Here is a 24,578-nt window from a genome sequence, read left to right as displayed (position 1 = left end):
TATTCCAAATGTGGTCTCACCAGCATTCTATATAGCGGGATCATAATCTCCCTCTTCCTGCTTGTTATACCTCTAGCTATGCAGCCAAGCATCCTACTTGCTTTCCCTACCGCCTGACTGCACTGTTCACCCATTTTGAGACTGTCAGAAATCATTACCCCTAAATCCTTTTCTTTTGAAGTATTTGCTAACACAGAACTGCCAATACAATACTCAGATTGAGGATTCCTTTTCCCCAAGTGCATTATTTTACATTTGGAAACATTAAACTGCAGTTTCCATTGCTTTGACCATTTATCTAGTAAAGCTAAATCATTTACCATATTACAGACCCCTCCAGGAATATCAATCCTATTGCACACTTTAGAGTCATCGGCAAATAGGCAAACTTTCCCTACCAAACTTTCCCCTATGTCACTCACAAACATATTAAAAAGAATAGGACCCAGAACAGACCCTTGTGGCACACCGCTTGTAACCTGACTCTGCTCAGAATACTCGCCATTAACAATAACTCTCTGATGTCTATGCTTCAGCCAGCTGCAAATCCATTGAACTATCCAGGGATTAAGTCCAATCTTCACTAATTTATCTATCAGCTCTTTATGTGGAACCATATCAAAGGCTTTGCTGAAGTCCAGGTAGGCAATATCCACGGCACCACCTTCATCCAACACCTTTGTGACATAGTCAAAGAAATCAATGAGATTAGTCTGACATGATTTGCCTTCAGTAAAGCCATGCTGATTTGGGTCCAATAAGTTATTGTTTTTTAGGTGCTGATTTATCCTCTTTTTGAGTAGAGTCTCCATCATTTTAACTACAAATGATGTCAAGCTAACTGGCCTGTAGTTACCAGCTTCTTCTCTACTGCCCTTCTTGTGAATAGGCACAACACTGGCCATTCTCCAATCCTCAGGAACTTCTCCTTTTAACAAGGATTGGTTAAACAAATCAGTCAGGGGGGTAGTAATGACAGATCTGAGTTCTTTAAGAACTCTGGGGTGGATGCCATCTGGACCCATTGCCTTATTTATCTTTAATCGTTCAAGTTCTTCTAAGACATCGGCTTCTAAGATCACTGGAGCTGAATCCGTACAGCTGGAAGCAATACTATATCCCTCTATAGTATTATTTTGTACGGTGTCTTTTGAGAAAACTGAACAGAAGTAGCTATTGAAATGGTCAGCGATCTCCTTATTCCCATTAATGCATGTATTATTCCCGGTACTAAGTTTCGTGATGCCACAGTTTTTCTTCTTCTTATCACTAATATATCTGAAGAAGGTTTTATACCCCTTCCTTACAGATTTGGCAATTTCTTCCTCTTTTGAGGCTTTAGCAGCATATATTATCTGTTTCGCCTCCTTCTGTCTCATTTTATACACCTCCCTATCAGCTATACTTCCAGACTCTTTATACCTCCTATAGGCAGCTTTTTTTTCATTGGCTATAGCCCTTACATCATTGCTAAACCATAGCGGTTTCTTCTTCCTTTTACCTTTAGTTATTTGTCTTACATACAGTCCAGTGGCTTTTAAGATGGCCTTTTTTAATACAGTCCACTAGGTGCTCGCTCCTGCCATTTTATCCCTCCCCTTTAATTCATTATTTAAATATTCCCCCATTGCATTAAAAATTGTTTTTCTGAAATCCAATACTTTGGTTGCATTATAGCATTGCTCACAATTAGTTTTTACATCAAACCACAAACATAGATGGTCACTGCATCCTAAATTTTCTCCCACCTTGACATCTGAAACCCAATTCCCATTCGTAAAAACTAAATCTAGAATATTCTCCCCTCTAGTTGGTGTCTTAACCAGCTGTGCCAGAACTGCTCCTGTAAAGGCCTCTACTATATTCTTACTTTTGCATGTAAGGGCACTGGGGATATTCCAGTCAACATCAGGCATGTTGAAATCACCCATAACCACAATATCTCCCTTTACTGCCATTTGGGTAATTTCATCCACCATCTTGTTGTCATATTCCTCGGATTGCCCTGAAGGCCTATAGATCACCCCAATTCTAATGACAGAACCTTCTTTATTTTGCATGCAAATCCAGAGAGTCTCTAGATCTTGACATGTATTGTGAATTAGTGTTGTTTTTAGACTTTCTTTAATATAAATGGCTACTCCACCTCCCCTTCTCTCTATTCTATCCTTCCTATACAGTGTATATCCTGGTATGGATATTTCCCATTCATTAGAATCCTTAAACCATGTCTCAGTTATGGCAACCAGATCCAAATTATCTCTATATATTATGGCCATTAATTCACAGAGCTTGTTGCTCAAGCTTCGAGTATTCGTGCACATTACCCGAAGAACATTATTTTCATTATTAGTTTGCCCCTTATCATCAACAACTACATCTATTTCATTTGCAGCTCCCTTTTCATAAGCTTCCAAAAACTGCTTTATCCTCATTGGTCGGGGACAGAAATCACCCACATCAGTTACATCTCTGTCCCCTTTACCTAGTTTAAATGCCTGTCCAAAAAAGTTCTGAATTCCTCACCGAGCACCTGGGTACCTCTGTATGATGGATGCAAACCATCCCTCTTAAACAACTCCCTATTAGACCACCTACTGACATCATGACTTACATAGCCAAAACCTTCAGCATTACACCACTGCCTTAACCACACATTAAACTCTCTGATACACATTGTTTTATCCTCTTGGCCACAAACCGGTAACACCTCTGAGAAAGTCACTGAATCAGTTATTTTACCCAGCTCCACACTTAGACATTGAAAATCTCTTTTTACTACATTAACATTTCTCTGGGACAAATCATTTGTGCCAAGATGCACCACCACATCAACGTTATTACCTTTACTCACAGCCTCAACAATGTTTGTAATCCGCCTCCTGTCCCTGCTGGCAGTGGCCCCTGGGAGACACCTCAGCACCTTCACCACATCCTTGCTCTGTCCCAAATCAACACCTCTAACAGTCGAATCACCCACAAGAAAATGTGTCCTCTTTTTATTTCTAACTGCACTTGATGGTTTGGTGACATTTACGACAACTTCCCCTTTGAACATCCCCTCATTCTCTGCCTGAAGGTCTGTAAGGTGCGTTTATAAGTGCACCAGTGGGCCTACCATCCCTGTCCTAATTTATCCTTTTATTTTTGTTTGTATTAATTTCATGTGTTCAAATCATATTTATATTTATATGTACTATCTAATACATGCTGGACAAAATAAAAACAAACAAATAAATGTTTTCCTTTATTATCAAACCACTCATCAGAAAGTTATTTTCAAATTACAAGGATTGGTCATAACTGAAGGCTTACATATATTATTAAAAATATTGTTGTATGATATTTATGTAATTTCAATAGATTTCAACAGCAACAATGAGAATTGGTAATTCAGTCTTCATCGCCATACGAATGCTTTAGAGAAATGTACCATGTTTCCCTGAAAATAATACATGTCCCCATAATAAGGTCAATCAGGCTTTTCAGTGCATGAACTGAAATAAGCCCTCTCTCCCATAAGGCCTCCCTAACTACTTTCTGTTGAAAGGAGTGGGGACAAGCTGGGGGCCACTCTCTGTGTCGGGCATTCTTTTGGCCAGGAGAGCGAGACCAAGCAAGAGGCGGGTACATGCACACTACATGGGATTAGCTTCATTCCTCTGGGCTCTGCCTTCAGAAATTTGAAACACATTCCTGCCTGCGAGGGAGAAGAGATAAGCATCTATCCCTGCCTTGCCTCCTCGCAGGAGGAGTGTCTTTCAAAATGCTGCTGGAGATGTGCTCGTACCTGCCTCTGACTGGCTCTCTCTTTCTCTCTCCCTCCCTGCCCCCAGCTGGAGAGCCGGAGGCGGGGGAGGATCAGTCGACACAACACTGAGGAACACAATGGAGCTACAAGTTCCAGGTAAGACATGTGTCTTGTGACCCGCCCTGCCCTGCCTGACCTGCCATCCCCAAATTGCACCCCACCATGTGATACGCATCCTACCTGACACTTGCAACTCTGTCGCATTCCTCTGTGTTTTGTCCAGAGAAGCCCATTGTAAAATAAAATTTATTCTGAGATCAATAAGTTTTCTTTTACAATGGGCTTCTCTGGACACAACACCAAGGAATACAAAGGAGCTACAAGTCCCAGGTAGGACACACATCTTCAGGCCCAACAGGCCCAACATGTCTCTGTGAAACTCATCATGCCAACATTGCTGCCTTGTGGAGCTGGACTCTGCAAAGTTTGTGCCATAGCACAAACAGTAGCAGGATCTCTGCTGTGCTGTATGATGAAGCTTATGGCAGGCCTGCAGTTCGTGCATGCAACGGCACAACAAGTCCTGCTTGACAAGACAGAGATGGTGCGCTAGCCACTTGGCCGGCACCAAGAATAGGGAGAGGAGGTGGTGGTAATGGGACATCCAGTCCCACGCTCACTGCTTGCTGCACTTCCAAAATAATTCTCCCCCTCCCCCGATAAAAGGCCAAGGCCATATTTTGGGGTTCAAAAAATATAAGGCCGTCTTATTTTCGGGCAACAAGGTAGTTTGGTGTAGTGATTAAAGTATCAAGAAAAGAAAATCCAGAATCCATCAACTTTCATCATGCCATTGGCACAAATGGAAAACAACTTCTGAAAAAAATCTTCCTAAGAAAATTGCAGGGACTTTGTATAGATAGTCTTGGAGAATTTGAGGGATACTTAGGAGATATTTGAATATATTTTAGTTTATTGGGTAATCTTTAAATCAATGTAAATGTACTTGTTATGATGGGTAATAAATTTGCATTGTGTTGTCCAAAGAAAAACCATTTTTACCTGATTTTGGGTAATTTACCTTAGTGTGGGAAGCATTGATCTACAATATTTATGATTTAAAACTCAGGTCATATTCATATGACTTGATATTTTTGGAATGCATTTCAATAATAATAATAATAATTATTATTATTATTTATTAGATTTGTATGCCGCCCCTCTCCGAAGACTCGGGGCAGCTCACAACAATAATAAGAAGTTTTAGCTCTTGTGGATTGAACAGCTGCCTTTAATATGAATACAACTGAGTATAATAATCAAGTATATTATTGTTGTTGTTATTGTTATTATTTTATTCACAAAAACAGCAATACACAGCAAATGAGATTGATATGCTAGATTTTGTATCACAATATCACAAGTCAAACATTTCCCAAGCATCTAGGACTGTGTGATGTATTTTTGGTATGATGTGTGCAGATGTATTTTCATGTGATGCGGTAGCCTTTTGCAACTGACAGATTGTGACTTTGTCAATGTTTATTGTTTTCAAATGCTGGCTGAGGACTTCTGGCACAGCACCCAGTGTGCCGATTAATACTAGGACCACCTGAACTAGTTTATGCCTGAGTCGTAGTTCGATTTTAAGATCATGATATCGGCTAAATTTTTCTTGTTGTTTTTCATCAAATCAACTGTCACCTAATATGATGACATCAATGATCCACACTTTTTTCTTTTCCACAATCGTGAGGTCTGGTGTATTGTGTTTTAAAACCTTATCAGTTTGAATTTTTAGTATGTTTGTGAGTGACATAAGGGAAGGTTTGTCTACTTGCCAATGACGCTAAAGTGTGCAATAGGGTTGATATTCTGTAATGTTGCAAATGATTTAGCTTTACTAGATAAACTTCAGTTTTATTAATTTATTTATTCGATTTTTATGCCGCCCTTCTCCTTAGACTCGGGGCAGCTTACAACGTGTTAGCAATAGCACTTTTTAACAGAGCCAGCCTATTGCCCCTACAATCCGGGTCCTCATTTTACTCACCTTGGAAGGTTGGAAGGCTGAGTCAACCTTGAGTCGGTGATGAGATTTGAACCGCTGACCTTCAGATCTACAGTCAGTTTCAAGTGGCCCGCAGTACAGCACTCTACCTGCTGCGTCACCCCGGCTCTTAATTAATGTTCCCAAATGTAAAATAATGCAGTTAGAGAAAAGGAATCCTCAATCTGAGTATTGTATTAGCAGTTCTGTGTCAGCAAGAACTTCAGAAGAGAAGTATTTAGTGGTGGTGATTTCTGACAATCTCAAAATGGGTGAACAGTGCGGTCAGACGGTAGGGAAAGGAAGTAAAATGCTTGGCTGCAGAGCTGGAGGTATAACAAGCAGGAAGAGAGAGATTGTGATCCTGCTGTATAGAGCACTGGTGAAACCACATTTGGAATACTGTGCTCAGTTCTGGACACCTCACTTACAAAAAGATATTGATAAAATTGAACAGGTCCAAAGACGGGCTACAAAAATGGTAGAAGGTCTTACACATAAAACTTATCAGGAAAGACTTAATGAACTCTGTATAGTCTGGAGGACAGAAGGGAAAGGTGGGACATGATCGAAACATTTAAATATGTTAAAGGGTTAAATGTTTTTAAATGTTAAATGTAAAGGGAAATGTTTTTAATAGAAAGTAAACACAAGAACAGGGGGGCCCAATCTGAGGTTAGTTTGGGGAAAGATCAGAAACAACGTAAGAAAATATTATTTTACTGAAAGAATAGTAGATGCTTGGAACAAACTTCCAGCAGAAGTGGTCGGTAAATCCACGGTAACTGAATTTAAACATGCCTGGGATAAACGTATATCCATCCTAAGATAAAATACAGGAAATAGTATAAGGGCAGACTAGATGGACCAGGAGGTCTTTTTCTGCCGTCAATCTTCTATGTTTCTATGTTTCTAATATGAAAATCCCAAAGTATTTTGACATGTTTGTTTTCAACTACTTTTTCAGGTTTATGATCCCACGAATTCTTTATCACTGGTAGATGTAATTGTGGCACAGGTTCCAATGGAGCATCTGGGCCACATAGTTGTGCCTCTGTTTGTAGTGTGTCTGTGTGATTTTCTTGCAGCCACTGAGGATATGATGAATTATTTCATCAACTTCCTTGCAAAGTCTGCATTTTGGGTCATCAGCTGATTTTTTGATCCTTGCCTTGATTGCATTTGTTCTGATTGCTTGCTCCTGGGCTACAAGAATCAACTCTTCTGTCTCCTTCTTCAGTATTCCATTAGTGAGCCATAACCAGGTCTTCTCCTTATCAACTCTTCCTTCAATCTTGTTGAGGAACTGCCCATGGAAAGCTTTACTGTGCCAGCTGTTGGCTCTGGTTTGCATTACAGCTTTCCTATACTGATTCTTGGTCTGCTGTGCTTTCTGGTTGATCAATCAATGCAGGTTGTTCACTTTCTTTGATGTATTCTACCAATGCATGTTTTTCTTCTTCTACTGTTTGTTTTACTTGTAAAAGTCCTCTGCCACCAGATTTTCTGGGCAGATATAGTCTCTCGACATCACTATGAGGGTGAAGTGAAGAGTGAATGGTCATGAGTTTTCTCGTTTTTCTGTTCAAATTATCCAGTTCAGCCTGTGTCCAGTTAATTATGCCTTATGACAGGTATAGCCTATGTGTTTATGGGCTTCATCGTATTGCCTCCATTGAGCTTGCATTTGAGAATTTTTCTGACTCTTTGTGTGTATTCTTTGCTGACTACATTTTTCACATGCCCATGTTTGATGTTGTCCAGTTGTAGTATGCCCAGGTGTTTATAGGCCTCTGACTGATGACACTTTATGGCTTGACCATTAGGCATATTTATGCCCATGCTTTCAGTGATTTTACCCTTCTTCACTGCTACTGTGGCACATTTGTCCAAACCAAACTCCATGCTGATATCAGTGCTAAAGATACAGTATACAGACAGTATTGGTCAGAGAGTGCATTTCAGTTTTTCCATACAGATTACCCTTTTTATTCCTACAGAATGTTAAATGCTGTCTTTAGAAAGATACATCTATAGTTTGTAACTGAATGTCCATCATTATAGAGCAGTATTGACAAATATTTTCAGCACTGTGTGGCAAAATGGGAGCACAAATGGGTCCGTGTGCCAGAAACTGGAGGAGGAGTTGCTTTCCAGCCACCTGATCTTCTGGTTTCTGGTGCACATGAATACACAAAGGCCAGCTGGCCAGTACACATGCACACATTGGAACCTGGAAGAGTGCCAATGTAGTGCCTCCTCCAGCCTTCCACCGATAACAAGCCAGCGCAGCTCCTGTCCTGCCCTTTCTGCCAAGGCTTCCCGAGCGGTGCGTCTATTATCTTGGTGCCAGACAGATGTTCCTTTGGTGTGTTCTCTGCTTCTGTGGCAGTGCTGCTTGTCCTCAGTGGCTGGAGGTTCTCCTCCAACATCCCACCTGCACACGGCAGGGTGAGAACTGTGCAACTCAGCTGCCCCAGGAGAGGAGCTGGGCCAGTGCTACTTGTTCTTGGTGGCTGGAAGGGGGAGGGGTACTTCTCCAGCATCCTAGCCTCAAGCGGCAGGGTGAAAAGTGCTGTGCAGCCTTCGCAGCCCCACCACCCCAAGAGAGCAGCAGGGAAAGCTCTGCTTGTTCTTCATGGCCACCCACCCCACTATAGAGAACAAGCAGTGCTGCCGCATGTGCTCTTCTGAGGTGACAGGGCTTTTCAACCTGTCGCTTGTGGCCAGGGTTCTGAAGGAGAAATGCTGCCCACCTTGCTTGCCTCTGAGAATAAGCAGCATTGTTCCTGCTACTCTCCTGGGACTGTGGGGTTGTGCAGCAGGTCTCACCATCCTGCTTGCAGCCAGGATGCTGGAGGAGAACTGTTGCCCCACTGAGAACAAACAGCGCTGCTGCTGCTCTTCGAGGGTGCCTGAGCTGGTCAGGTGCTCCAGATCACAGATGCATATCAGTGCTATGGGGTGGAAGGCTTGGGCTACGCAAGAAATCAGCAGAGGTGGGGCGGAAGGAACAGATATGAAATTTTATTAGATTTCTTGGGTGTTGCTTTTTTTGTTTTTGTTGTTATTATTGTTATTGTTGTTACTGTTGTTGTTGTTATTATTATTATTATTATTATTAACAATACAACACAGCAAATGAGATCACTATGCTGGATTTCGTATTTCATCACCAGTTGGGCGCTTCCCAAGCACCTATGTGTGCCGATCCCAGTAAAGCGGCCTTCTGCAATTGACAGATGGAGATTTTATCAATTTCAATGATTTTCAAATGTCCACTGAGATCCTTTGGCACTGCACCCAGTGTGCCAAGGAGCACCAGGACCACTTTCACTGGCTTATGCCAGAGTCATTGCAGCTCGATTTTTAGATCTTCGTATTTCACTAATTTCTCTAGCTGCTTCTCCTCAATTCTGCTGTCCCCTGGGATTGTAATGATCCATACTTTCCTTTTCTCCACAATCATGATGTCTGGTGTACTATGTTTCAAAATTCGGTCAGTCTGAAGTCAGAAGTCCCACAGTAGTTTTGCTTGCTCATTTTCGACCACATTTTTGGGCTTATGATCCCACCAGTTACTTTGCCACTGGTAGATGATAGTTCTGGCACAATTTCCAGTGGATCATCTGTGCCACAGCATCGTGTCTATGCTTGTAGTCAGTCTTTTCAATCTTTTTGCAGCAGCTGAGTATGTGATTGATTGTTTCATCTGTTTCTTTACAGAGTCTACACTTTGGATAATCTGTTGATTTTTCAATTCTGGCTTTGATAGCATTTGTTCTAATGCCCTGTTCTTGTACAGCCCATATTAATCCTTCTGTCTCCTTTTTGAGTGTTCCACTTGTAAGCCACGATCAGATCTTTTCTTTATCCACTTTGCCTTCAATCTTCTCCAAAAACTAGCCATGCAATGCTTTGTTCCGCCAGCTGTCCATATGACATTGATTTACAATTTTTCTGTACTGGTCCTTGGTTTGCTTCACCTTGAGAAGCTTTCTATTGTTGACTTCTATCAACACTGGCTCTTTGCTCTCCTTCAGATAGTCAGCTAATGCTCTTCTTCCACTGTCTGCCTCACTTGCAAAAGTCCTCTGCCACCTGTTTTCCTTGGTAAATATAGCTTGTCAATTTCACTGCGAGGTTGTAGTGCATGAGGGATCATCTTTAATTTTCTGGTAGGAAAGGCAAAGGGAGGAGCAGCTGAAGGAGTTAACAGGGCAGGTGGAGGCCATCAGAAGAGAGCAGAGAAAAACGAGCCCAGGAGAAAGGAAAGAAGGGAAGAGTTGACTGATTCTATCAACCCCCCCCCCCCCCTTGGGGATGTTCTGGAACTTAGTGCTAATTTTTATTCTTGTTGGGGGGAGAAGGGGAAAAGGTAAAAGAAGTTTAAAAAAAGTAAAAGAAGGTATTATTCAAATGGATAAGGGAGGGTGGGAGGGGAATTTTTCTCTTTAATTATATTCAAAAGTGGTTGCAAGTGGAGCTCAGCAGCGTGGAAATGCAATCAGGAGAAGTGCCTCATGACTGGACAAGGGTTTTTCTTGGCCTCCCCCTTTTTTGGTGGGGGGAGCACGGGGAAGTACTTAGGGGGGGCTGGGATGAGGAAGGGGAAAATAAGCAAACCAAGAGCAAAACAAAAGGGGAAAAGGGTTATTCTTGTATATTATGAGTGAGTGTACTATAATGGTATTAAATGTGAATGGTTTGGGATCAGATTTGAAATGTTACAGGATATTGAGGATGGCTAAGCAAAACAAGGTGGATATTATTATTTTGACAGAAACACATAACAGAAGGGGAGGAAGGGATAAATTGATTAATGATAGAAATTGGAAATGGGTATATGAATCTCGAGGAACGCAAAATAGTAGAGGTACAGCGATTCTTATTCATCAGAGAGTTTTATTTGAAGAGGTTGGAGTTCAGAAAGATAGAGAAGGGAGGTGGTTGTTTGTTAAAGGGAAAATTAATCAAAAGAAGTTGACACTGGTGGCAATTTATGCCCCAAATGCGAAAACAAAACAATTTATAATAAATACAAAAAGGAAGTTGGATAACTTTATGGAGGGCACAACGTTTTTGGCAGGAGATTTCAACATGCAATTAACAAATAGTATCGGAAATAGCAGGATGTTACATTTAAATAGACTTAATATGGTGGATCTCCATGCAGATATACCAAAAAGAGGCACTTACTATTCACCAAGATATCATACATTTAGTTGCATTGACTATATATTAATGAACAGGGTGGGCAATATAGAAGTTAAAAAAGTAGATATTAAAAGTATTTGGTTGTCAGATCATGCCTCATTACTGGCAGAATTGGAAATAGGTCAGGAATGCAATCAAAGAATTTGGAGATATAATGCAGTTGTAACTTCTAGTGAACAAGATAAAGATAAATTGCAGACAGAATTATGTGAATTTTTTAGAATTAATGATGTGGGCGATATTAAACAATTGTGTGGGATGCATGTAAGGCTTATATGAGGGGACAATGTATATGTATGAAAGTAGATATTAGAAAGGGAAAGGAAGATAAGGGAAATAGAATTGATACAAGAGCAGCTGAGATTAAATAAGTAGGGATTGGAATATTCTATTGAAATTGAAAAAGAAACAATTGATGGTGTATGAGATACAATGGAATAAGATGAGAATGACGACGGGGCAAAAATATTGAGCTGGGGGACAAAATCAATGCAACAAATGGCAAGATATTTGAAGAAGAGGAAAGAAAAATAATGTATATTAGCACTAAGAGACCCGAGTGGAGAGGTTAGATATGGTAAAGAGCAGCTAGAGAAGATCATGAGAAAATATTATGAGGATTTGTATAAAGAGGAGTAAATATAGGAGTCCTTAATGTTGGGAAAATAGTAAGTGAAGAAGATAAACAAATATTGAATGCAGAAATTACACAAGATGAAATTGCTAGAGTAATTAAAGGGTTAAAACAAGCCAAAGCACTGGGCCCAGATGGATTTACAGGAGAATTTTATAAAACTTATATGAATGAACTGTTGCCGCATTTGGGGAAATTGTTTAATAATATATTGTTAACTCATGGTATCCGGCAGACATGGAAGCTTTCAGAGATTGTTACCATCCCGAAGATTGATTGAGATTTGAGAGAGTCTGGGTCCTACTGTCCTGTTAGTTTGGCAAATCAAGATTATAAAATATTTATGAAGATATTGGCAAACAGACTCAAAAATATTTTACCAAAAATAATAGAAGAGGATCAATATGGTTTTGTGAAGGGTAGGAAGAGAAGTGAACCAATTAGAAATGTAATAAATGTGATGCACCATACTACCGCTACTAAAAAGAAATTGGGAATTTTGAAACGTTTATAAAGCTTTTGGTAAAGTTAAACGTAGCTAACGTACCATATTACAGACCTGGAGGGGTCTGTAATATGGTAAATGATTTAGCTTTACTAGATAAATGGTCAAAGCAATGGAAACTGCAGTTTAATGTTTCCAAATGTAAAATAATGCACTTGAGGAAAAGGAATCCTTAATCTGAGTATTGCATTGGCAGTTCAGTGTTAGCAAAAACTTCAGAAGAGAAGGATTTAGGGGTAGTGATTTCTGACAGTCTCAAAATGGGTGAGCAGTGTGGTCGGGCAGTAGGAAAAGCAAGTAGAATGCTTGGCTGCATAGCTATAGGTATAACAAGCAGGAAGAGGGAGATTGTGATCCCCTTATTTAGAGCGCTGGTGAGACCACATTTGGAATACTGTGTTCAGTTCTGGAGACCTCACCTACAAAAAGATATTGACAAAATTGAACGGGTCCAAAGACGGGCTACAAGAATGGTGGAAGGTCTTAAGCATAAAACGTATCAGGAAAGACTTAATGAACTCAATCTGTATAGTCTGGAGGACAGAAGGAAAAGGGGGAACATGATCGAAACATTTAAATATGTTAAAGGGTTAAATAAGGTTCAGGAGGGAAGTGTTTTTAATAGGAAAGTGAACACAAGAACAAGGGGACACAATCTGAAGTTAGTTGGGGGAAAGATCAAAAGCAACGTGAGGAAATATTATTTCACTGAAAGAGTAGTAGATCCTTGGAACAAACTTCCAGCAGACGTGTTTGGTAAATCCACAGTAACTGAATTTAAACATGCCTGGGATAAACATATATCCATCCTAAGATAAAATACAGGAAATAGTATAAGGGCAGACTAGATGGACCATGACGTCTTTTTCTGCCGTCAGTCTTCTATGTTTCTATGTTTCTATTTATACAAACTATGTAAGGAATTAAATATGGGGGACAAATCTTGTGAAATTATAAAAGAGATTTATAAAGGGAATGAAGCGTATATAAGGGTGAATGGACAAAGAACGCAGATAATTAAAATACAAAATACAAAATGGCACCAAGCAGGGATGTCCTTTATCTCCAATGTTATTTGTAATAGCAATAGAGACATTAGCCAATAAGCCAACAAGATCATAATTGGGTAGTACAGTATTTAAAATAGGGGAAATAGAACTGAAACTAAACCTATTTGCAGATGATGCAATTATATTGACCCAGATCCCAATGGATATGATTAAAGGCATAAGAAATATTTTGCAAGAGTTTAAACAGGAATCAATATGAAAAAATCAGAGATTATGTGTTTAAATACAGGTCCTAGAAATTAGGAAAGAATCAGGGTTGAAGTTAGGATTAAATAAAATTAAATATTTGGGAATTTGGTTATTGAGAAATCCAGCAATAATTGAGGAGGAGAATTATAGACTAATATGGAGGAAAATGTTGAAACAGATGAGCTGGAGAGAAAAAAGGCTAAGGAGAATGGCTAAAATAAGAGCATTAAAATGATGATAGTTCCCAAAATGATGTATCTGTTTCAGGTATTGCCAGGGGGCTTATTAGCATCCAGGTTTAGAGAGTAGGATAAAAAACTTAATTATTGGGTTGAAGAAGTTAAGAGACCAAGAATAAGGAAAAAGTGGTTAATAGTGAATGAAAAAAGAGGGCGGATGGGGAATTCCTTGTTTGGAGTTGTATAGGGAAGCGTTTCAAATTGAAAGATTAATGGAGCTGCAATTATTCGAAAATAAATAGGTGAAATTAGAAAAACAGATGAACGGGATGAAGAATAGAGAATTAATTTTTATAACTTGGAATAGGAGCGACTTAAATAAATTAATAGCTCCCATGAAAGGGACTATGGAAATTTGGAAAAAATGGCAGGGGAAAATAGGATTACCGTATATACTCGAGTATAAGCCGACTCGAGTATAAGCCGAGGCACCAATTTTTGCCACAAAAACTGGGAAAACGTATTGACCCGAGTATAAGCCGAGGTTAGAAAATGCAGTGGCTACTGGTAACTTATAAAAATGGAAAACAATAAAATTACATTAATTGAGACATGTTTTAGAATATTTATTTTAAAGAAAACCAGTAAACTAGCTCTGTAAATTTAAAAGAGGGTAAACAAATTAACAATATTAACAATAAATTAAAAAGTAAAAAAAGTAGCTCGATCAGGAACAAAGCTAAAACCTAAGAGTTAAAATCCTTCAAAACTGGATTCCTTCTCATCATTAATTGGATTTACATTATTGTTCTGTTTTTATATATGCTGTGAGCCACCCTGAGTCCTTGGAGAGGGATTGCATACAAATCCAATTAAATAAATAAACAAACAAACAAACAAACAAATAAGTGTATCCAAGGAAGAGCTTCAGCATTAGCTGCTGTGAGGTTATCAGCATAGAAAACCAAATAGATAGATAGATAGATAGATAGATAGATAGATAGATAGATATAGATAGAAAGATAGACAGACAGACAGACAGAAAAATAGATAGATAGATAGATAGAAATAGATAGATAGATAGATAGATAGATATAGATAGAAAGATAGATAGACAGAGACAGAAAAATAGATAGATAGATAGATAGATAGATAGAAATAGATAGATAGATAGATAGACAGATAGAAAAATAGATAGATAGATAGATATAGATAGATAGAAAGATAGATAGACAGACAGACAGACAGATAGAAAAATAGATAGATAGATAGATAGAAATAGATACAGATAGATAGATAGATAGATAGATAGAAAGAAAAATAGTTAGATAGAAAAATAGATAGAAATAGATACAGATAGATAGATATATAGATGATAGATAGATAGATAGATAGATAGATAGATAGATAGACAGATAGATATAAAGATAGACAGACAGATAGAAAAAGATAGATAGATAGATAGAAAGAAATAGATACAGATAGATAGATAGATAGATAGATAGATAGAAAAATAGATAGATAGAAAAATAGATAGATAGAAAGATAGACAGATAGAAAAAGAATTCCTGTCTAGCTCTGCCTCATAACACATTATTAGATCCTATCCAAGCAAGGACAGCAACTACCACAAAATACCATTTTTTAAACAGTTTAAATCCTTTCAAAGGAGGGGGAGGAGAATCTGATAGCAGGGGGCCTTTTTAATCCGACTCACCATTGCAAATGGCTGCCTTCTTTGCTTGAGTTAGGGAGAGGAACTACGGCGTGCCAGAGGGGACAAAAGCTGGTGCCTCCTCGCTCTGGCTCAAGCAATGGCGCCCTCGTGTGGTGACTTTGTCAATGACCCGAATATAAGCCGAGGCTGTGTTTTTCAGCCCATTTTTGGGGCTAAAAAACTCGGCTTATACTCGAGTATATACGGTATATAAATCAAAACTGTCATTGCTATATGTAATAAATAGAGATAACGAAATAAATTTAAATAGGGTTATAGGAGAGTTGAAGGGAAGAGAGATAATTAAGATAGAACAGTTATATGAGAAGGATGGGAGGCCGAGTAGAAACCGTATAGAATGGTGGTTGGGTAAGGGAAGATGGCTACAAACAAATGCAATATGTAAATATTTGAATTAAAGAGAGAATAAAGAAGCACTATTAAGGGAGGAGATAGAATTAGAGAAAATAATAAGAGAAAAAAGTGAGGATTCCAAGGCACAAGCAAGTAATATATATAATACGTTAGTGAAGTCAGACGGGGATGTGATCCAAGGACTGATTAAATGGTGGCAAAATGAGATACAAGTAGAGACTCAAGAGATGAAAAATATACTAGAGAATATAAGGAAAATCAAGAATACAAGAGTTAGGGAAATGAGAAGGAAAATATTGTATAAGTGGTATTACACACACGTTCCACTCACATACTTTTAGCAGAATGTTAAAGGTATTTGTTGGCATGGGTGCCAAGATAAAGGAATGTTTATGCATATGTTTTGGGAATGCCCAGTAGTGCAGAATTTTTGGCAAAAAGTGCAAGAGGATATTAATAGGATGTTAAATATAAGATTGATAATCACAAAGGAAATGGCAGTATTAAAGTAATGAGATGGGAGAATTTAGAGAAATAAAACAAGCAGTGATAGAAAGTGCTCAGGCGGTAATAGTCCTGGGTTGGAAGGATGCGACAAAATGGACAATGCAAAATTGGTACTGTTACAAGGTGGACCATATTCATTTTGAGATTATGAATAAAAGGATGAATTTGGTCAATGAAATTGACTTGCGACAACTGATGGGATGATGGGACAAGGTAAGATGATACATGGCGAGTAGAATCCGAGACCAAGCTATAAGAAACAAATTGGAATCACTCTATACGGCGAAAAACATCAAAATATAGGAAGTTTTTTGTACTTAACTCAGCGGTTCTTTCGTAATCCGGAAGGTGAACACTCTCTGCTTAGGAAGGTCCTGAGCCCCTGCTGCTCTGTAGTGTTTTTGTTCACTTTTTGCCATGGAGACATTGCAGACGAGTCAGCTGGGACTCGGAAAATGGCGGCCGCTAGTTTAATAGAGCCACCTGCCGCCTCCTGCTGCCTTTTGCACCCATATTAAGAAGACGGGAGATTTGAATCCTGGAAAGAGGAGGATTCATCTCAGGGAGTCTCCTGGTGCCCTGCTGTTCTGTGGCGTTTTTGATCATCTTTCTCCACAGAAATATCACGACCTAATCAGCTGGGGCTCGGAAAAAAGGGCAACCGTTAATTAGAACAGAGCTGCCTGCTGCACATTGGGAGAGGGGGATTGTGGGAGCTGAGCTGGACAGCCAGTTTTTCACCTCCGAGCCAGACGGTCCTGAGACGCTGTGGCGCCAAATGGTGGGGGCGCCTGATGTTGGAGGGACTATTGGAGCGGGGGTTGATGCACAAGACTGGGGCCATTGCCGTGGGAGAGGATCACATTGAGGGAGGAGAAGGAAATCGAGGCCGAGGCTGTTCTCGCGGAGCTTGATCGGCTGGGCTGTGGGAAAATGGCAGCCGCCCTGGATGATTGATTACTTCGAGAGAACGGGAGGCTTAGAGGCTGTTGGTTGGAGGTGTTGCTGCCTGAAGCGGCCCAAAACAGCGGGACTCTCCGGACAAACCAGGAACGCTGGTGCACTGCTAGATGGGGGCGCCCAGCGTCAGAAGATCTGTCAGGTGAAAAGGATACATGGAGAGACTGGGCTGGCTTTGCCATTGAGAAAGAGACCCGTGAGAGGAGTGAGGAGGCTGGGGATGAGGTTGAGGCGACACCAAGGCGGTGCTAGGAGTGTTTGGACGCCGGGCAATGTCATTTGCCGGACAGAGAACAGTGAGAGGAGACCTGGGAATGTCGGCTGGTGGCAAAGGCCAACAACAAGGAACTGGAGGAAGGGTAATTGGCATCAAGAGGAGACTTTTTCTGCCAAGCGTAAGACACTCCCCCCGGGATTTTTGAACACTCTAATTAATTTTAATTAATCCAGAACTTAACTAAGATCTCAACATTGTCTTGCCGTTGACCAATTTCCTATATTCCATTCTATATTTATATATATTATCTTAAATTATTAGATTTTATACTCTCCAATTTGTGTTTTAATAATTAACTTATTTTTAACTAAATTATTGGGGAGTTTCTTAATTAGTATTTTAATTACTGTGAATTAATTCATTTTTAATTAATTGGGGTTTTTTAACTAATGGATAACTGAGGTGAGTGCAATAATGTATATGGGATAAATGATTGGTGTGAGTGGGGTGCATGCGATGAGTGGAGTTATGGCATGGATTAGATGATTGGAAATGGTATGAATGATATATTTGGCCCACCTGACGCTGGAGAGGCAGGAGGAGAGGGGGCACCGATCTCTGGGGTGGCAGAGGATCGGAATATCCCGGTGTTGCTGGGGAGAGGCAGATATGGCGGGAGCCACGGAGTTAGCCGTTCCAGGAGAATGAGGGATCGCTGTTTAATAACGATTCCTTGTTCTGGCTCCGTGAGCTCAACCCTGGACACTGGTGACGAGTGTAACTCTGCTGCTGCTCAATGCCAGGTCAGTGGTAAATAAAGCTCTCCTCATCCGGGATTTAATCCTGGATGAGGAGGCCGACCTGGCATGTGTAACTGAAACCTGGCTGGGCCCGGAGGGAAGAGTCCCTCTCTCTGAAATTTGCCCAGCCGGGTTTCAGATATGGCATCAACCTCGACCCCAGGGAAGGGGGGGAGGAGTGGCTATTATAGCCAGGGAGAGCCTTTGCCTGCGTTGACTCGTTGCTGCGGAGATTGCAGGTTGTGAGTCCCTCCTGATGAAGTTGGACTTAGCGGTTCAGGTGGGCTTGCTTCTCACATGCCTGCCTCCCAGCTGCGTGGCACAAGCCCTGCCTGTGCTACTCGAGGAGGTGGCCGGGCTGGCGGTGTGGTTCCCCAGACTTATTGTCTTGGGGGACCTCAACCTGCCATCACTCGGCGGATCCTCTGGACTGGCACAGGAGTTCATGGCCACCATGGCGGCCATGGACCTGACCCAAGTATTACAGGGTCCGACTCATGAGGGGGGGCACGCACCTGACATGGTATTCCTCTCTGAGCAACTGAGTAATGGCCTGAGATTAAGGGGCTTAGAAGTGTTGCCTTTGTCATGGTCAGACCATTTTCTACTGCGGCTTGACTTCCTGGCTCTAATCCTCCCTCGCAGGGAGGCGGAACCAATTAAGTTGTTCCGCCCCAGGCGCCTGATGGATCCAGAAGGCTTTCAGAAGGCGCTTGGGGCTCTTCCAGATGCACTTGTCCACAGTTCGGCAGAGTCTCTGGCTGAGGCCAGGAACAAGGCTGCAGCGGAGGCCCTTGACCGAATTGCGCCGCTGCGACCTCTCCGCGGCACTAGACCCCGTAGAGCTCCATGGTTCAACGAGGAGCTCCGGGAGTTGAAACGCCAGAAGAGATGTCTAGAGAAGCGATGGAGGAAGAGTAAGTCCGAATCCGATCGAACACTTGTAAGAGCTCATATTATGACTTACAAAGTGGCGCTCAAGGCGGCAAGATGTGCGTATCATGCCACCTTGATTGCATCAGCGGAATCCCGCCCGGCCGCTCTGTTTAGGGTAACCTGCTCCCTTCTTAACCAGGGGGGAGTTGGGGAGCCCGTGCAGAGTAGTGCCGAGGATTTTAACACGTTTTTTGCTGATAAAATCGCTTGGATTCGAGCGGACCTCAACTCCAATTGTAAAACAGAGTCGATTAACAACGAGTCAGTTGAGGTGACTGGGGCTAAACGTCTTTGTCCATCTGTCTTGGAGGAGTTTGACTTGGTGACACCTAATGAAATGGACAAGGCCATTGGAGCTGTGTGTTCCGCCACCTGTCTACTGGATCCGTGTACCTCTTGATTGGTTTCGGCCAGTCGAGAAATGACACGGAGCTGGGTCCAGGAGATTGTCAATGCCTCCTTGGGGAGTGGGTCCTTTCTGGCTCCTTATAAGGAGGCACTTGTGCGCCCCCTCCTCAAGAAGCCTTCCCTGGACCCAGCCATACTCAATAACTACTGTCCAGTCTCCAACCTTCCCTTTATGGGGAAGGTTGTTGAGAAGGTGGTGGCACTTCAGCTCCAGCGGTCCTTGGAAGAAGCCGATTATCTAGGTCCTCAGCAGTCTGGATTCAGGCCAGGCTACAGCACGGAAACTGCTTTGGTCGCGTTGATGGATGATCTCTGGCGGGCCCAGGACAGGGGCTTGTCCTCTGTCCTGGTGCTTCTTGACCTCTCAGCGGCTTTCGATACCATCGACCATGGTATCCTTCTGCGCCGGCTGGAGGGGTTGGGAGTGGGAGGCACTGTTCTTCAGTGGTTCTCCTCCTACCTCTCTGGTCGGTCGCAGTCGGTGTTAGTGGGGGTGCCCACAACCATAATTCAATGCCTGCGGAGGGTGAAAACAGCTTCCCCCACCCCCGAAGCCCCCAGAGGCTGGAAATGGCCTGTTTCCCAACTTTTAGGTTTAGGTTTAGGTTTTTTGGATTTACATGCCGCCCCTCTCCGCAAACTCGGGGCGGCTCACAACAATAATAAAAAACAGTACAGTACACAATACCAAATCCAATGCCCACCCATCCAGTTCCAATTTAAATTAATAATCTCATAAAAAACAGTATATATAAAAAACAGGCACACAGTCAATCAATCAACAAAACAACATGGGCAAGGGGGAAGTGTTTTAGTTCCCCCATGCCTGACGGCAAAGGTGGGTCTTAAGGAGTTTACGAAAGGCAGGGAGGGGGGGGGGCAATCCTAATCTCAGGGGGGAGCTGGTTCCAGAGGGTCGGGGCCCCCACAGAGAAGGCTCTTCCCCTGGGTCCCGCCAGATGACATTGTTTAGTCGACGGGACCCGGAGAAGGCCAACTCTGTGGGACCTAACCGGTCGCTGAGATTCGTGCGGCAGGAGGCGGTCCCGAAGATATTCTGGTCCGGTGCCATGAAGGGCTTTTAAGGTCATAACCAACACTTTGAATTGTGACCGGAAACTGATCGGCAGCCAATGCAGACTGCGGAGTGTTGGAGTGATATGGGCATACTTGGAGAAGCCCATAATTGCTCTCGCAGCTGCATTCTGCACGATCTGAAGTTTCCGAACACTTTTCAAAGGTAGCCCCATGTAGAGAGCGTTACAGTAGTCGAGCCTCGAGGTGATGAGGGCATGAGTGACTGTGAGCAATGAGTCCCGGTCCAAATAGGGCCGCAACTGGCGCACCAGGCGAACCTGGGCAAATGCCCCCCTCGCCACAGCTTGGTGAGCCCAGTAGTTTTTCACCCTCCCCAGACTCCAAAAGTTTCCCTGAAGCCGGGGAGGGTAAAACCGCCCTCCCCATCTTCCCCAAGGCTCTCTGGAAGCAAAAAATGCCTTCCCAGAGTCTCTGTGGGGCCAAAAATCAGCTAGCTGGCACACATGCACGTTGGAGCTGAGCTAGGGCAATGGCTCATGTGCCAGCAGATATGGCTTCGTGTGCCACCTGTGGCACCTGGACCATACGTTCGCCATCACTGCCTTAGAATAATCAAAATTGATGATCCTTCTCTGGATCCTATCTTAACTGATTACATTGGGTGCACATAAGTTTCAGGTCTTTTGATTGCTCAGAACATATTGGATTTTTCTTCTAACAAGATCTGCTTGGGTTTATGTAATGAAAATGTGAGTATTTGTTCTTACTATTTGGTCTGAAATTGTTGTTTGTTTCTCTAGTTATAATTGATACATTTTATTTTGTAATTTGAATTTTGCTTTTGAATTTAGGGAGGTTTTAATTTGCTTCTATGAACCTATTTATCTATTTATTGTATTTATATGCCGCCCCGAAGGATGTATTATGGAAAAGGCATTATTTGGTATACTTTTGATATGTACAAATCATTATTAACTTCTGCTCCTAAATTACAAGATTTCATTGTAATAAGACTAAAAAAATAGGAATTCCTCCTAGATCCAGAGGAATTGTTAGGTTCAATGATGCAATGATATTACTACTTCAGGAAATAATTTATGGTCAAAAGTAAGTATAATTTTTAATTATAGTTTATATTAACCCCAGTTCATTATATAGACATATGTTGTTTATTTAGCTTTGGTTTTTAATTATGTGCATATCAAGTTTTCTGATTTGTAAACTATGCAAATTTGATTTATAGTTTATAGCTTAGCTTTATATGAAAAACATGTATGCTTTTTATTTTTTCTTAAATTTCAGAAATACTGTCCAAAACTTCAGAAATATTGTGAGGCGATGGAATATTTTTTTCAAGTTGTCTATTTTCCAGTGGAAAATGAGAGTTGTCTAAATGCTTTAAGGAAATGGGAAATTGAGAAAAGTTCTTTAATAATTTTGTTTTTACATTTAAATCTGCCAAGGTGAGTTAATACCCATAATAAAAACATTAAGCGGAGTAATTTTGGGATTTTGGGGAGAAAAGTAGAGGAATATTTTAAAGAAAGGTATACAGGTAAAAGAGAACATTATTGAATTAAATTTCAATATGAAATGTAAAATATGAGAGACTAATTACATGCAAGGCAAGATAGTTCAATCTGTGATTTGTCATAATTGTGATGATTATGGGGTACAGCTCATGAAAACCCCAATCCTCCATCTCAGAAAATTAGACTACTGTATTTTTCAGCATATAAGATGCACCAGTATATAAGACGCACCTAGATTTTAGAGGAGGAAACAAAGAAAAACAAATCTGAACCAAATGGTGTAGTACTATATTGTTTAATAAAATATCAGTGTAGCAGAATACTTTTTACAACCATGTATACTTTTTAAAACCATGCACACTTTTTACAAACTTCAAACTTGACAGCTTCAAGACTTGTGGACTTCAACTTCCAGAATTCCTCCCCCAGTCATGCTACCTTAGGAATGGGAGTTGAAGTCTACAAGCCTTAATCTTACCAGGTTTGAAGACCCTTGCATTCCTAACACCTAACTTAGGAGCCTTCAGAGATAGAAGGGATACATTAAAGCTTCTGTCTCTTGTCCTCCGAATCTGACACTTCCTGAGGCTGACAGGGAACACTCACAACAATATGTAGTTTACAATAAGTGATTTTAAAATAAATTTAGCATAAAAGATTATTGCATGAAAACAAAATCTAATAAATAATACAGAAGAGACACTTCCCGCAGTCAAGCAAAGTTGTTCATATCAGAAATGAAGATTTAGTTGACTTCAGAACAGATTTGCTTGAAATATGTTTTTTATTTGTTAAAATGAGCATTAAAAGTGGACAGGTTCAGTCTTAGCCATGCACTCAAAACAACAGGCAAACCCAGTCAAAATAGGTTTCTGCTATAATGGCAATTTCAACACAGGGAATCTATTCCATTTCATTTGTATTTGGCAAATGATAAATGTTTAGCTTACCTGCAGTGTATCTGTAGTTTGTAACACCCCAATGAAGGGTTGTCTGTCGGCACACGTGTGCTCAGTGATACAGTTCTTCAGCTGCATGGCAGGAACTTTCATGTCTTCCTCTCATGGTTCCTGAACTTTAATTTTTACAGCACTCTATTAAGCACTCTACTCAGAAGAGATTGGGCAACCATTACAGACATTCTATCTTTATTCTCCCCCTCACAGTCAATCTTCAGCATTTTGTTAATCCATAGGCATTATTTATATTGGCTGGGGTATATTTGGAGTGATCAGTGTTCACAAGCTATTAAATTCCACAGAGAAATAGTTTGGTAATATAATAGCAACTCTTTATTACAAAGAAGCAAATGTGCAAATATGTTTTGGAAATGCAAATTGGGTTTCATAGCAATTTATTTTCTTTTTTGCATTATTTTTTTTTTTTTACTTTGCTGTTGATTAGGAGAGGTTAATAATGGAAACAGTGCAGTGTGATACTGTCCTGCTCAGAAATTTCCCACCAAGGTTTTCTATGAAAAGCACTTATTTAATTATAAAGTTTTTTAAATTGGTTTTTATAGTAATAATAAAACATTCACACAACACATAACAATGTGCTCAATGCTCAAACTGCCCACCACCAAACATCATTCATACCCCTCCACCAAGGTGGGGGCATATTTTCTATATACCATTTTAATTTAAGAGCAATATATCTACTTACTTATTATAAAGTAATTCTAATTTATTCTTTGTACATTGGTCTCGAATTCTACTAATCGTATATCCTCTTGTCTTGTCCCCATAAAAAGCACTTTTTAACCATGTTCTGTGGGGATATTTTCAACCATCATAATTGGCATAATCTAATTCAGGCAGTGAAAGCTAGATCTAAAACACAAGTAGATCTCATATAGATAACTTAAAAATAAAGGTGAAGATTCTGTATATAATCCATGACATCTTTGATAGCATTGGGCAAAGACTTCTGAAATCCTGAAGACCACTGCCTTGATGGGCAATACTGAGCAAACTGTTCTCATTCGTTATAGGGTATTGTTATACACTTTATACTTGTATTACATTCATAACTGAGATCTGATGCTCCAATTCCTAATCAAGATGTGAGGTAATAGATATTTGGGAGGGAGGATATTCCCCTTTACGCATTTTAAGGTAGGAATAAGGGATTCTGTGAACTTTAAATGATCTGGTTTGACTAGTTAGATTTGAGTTTTTAGAAAAATATAATATTGGGGTTAATACTGATTAGGGCAGTAAAAGTATTATAGCACAATAATGCTGATTTCTAATTTAGGCATCTACTAGATGAGTGTGAAGAAGCCTTTTTGAAAAACCCTGAAGGGAAACCTCGTCTCATTTACCACCGACTAGAAGATGGTCAAGTCAGTTCAGATTCTGTGAAGCAATTAATTGAGAAAGTTCATTTTGTGAATAAAGCAAAGGTAACAAATCAAAAATTCTACAAAAGTGGAGCATTTACTGTGATTGGTATATTCTTGTTTATGTAATATAGTTATAATACATGATA

The 24,578-nt window shown here is 40.6% G+C and overlaps 1 protein-coding gene across 1 annotated transcript in view; it reads left to right on the top strand.

Annotated features, from left to right (window-relative positions):
• The window catches only part of NPHP3 (nephrocystin 3), a 381,101-nt gene that overhangs the window by 60,681 nt on the left and 295,842 nt on the right, over positions 1-24,578 (top strand). The window contains exons 6-7 of the mRNA XM_070726361.1: positions 21,856-22,016; positions 24,345-24,492. Coding sequence (XP_070582462.1) covers positions 21,856-22,016; positions 24,345-24,492 — 309 coding nt within the window. The remainder of the gene's footprint in view (positions 1-21,855; positions 22,017-24,344; positions 24,493-24,578) is intronic.

Source organism: Erythrolamprus reginae, chromosome Z (assembly GCF_031021105.1).
Source record: "Erythrolamprus reginae isolate rEryReg1 chromosome Z, rEryReg1.hap1, whole genome shotgun sequence".
In the NCBI taxonomy this organism is placed as follows: Eukaryota; Metazoa; Chordata; class Lepidosauria; order Squamata; family Dipsadidae; genus Erythrolamprus; species Erythrolamprus reginae.
The sequence above is the reverse complement of the archived record's forward strand: the minus strand, read 5'-3'. Positions and strand labels throughout refer to the sequence as shown.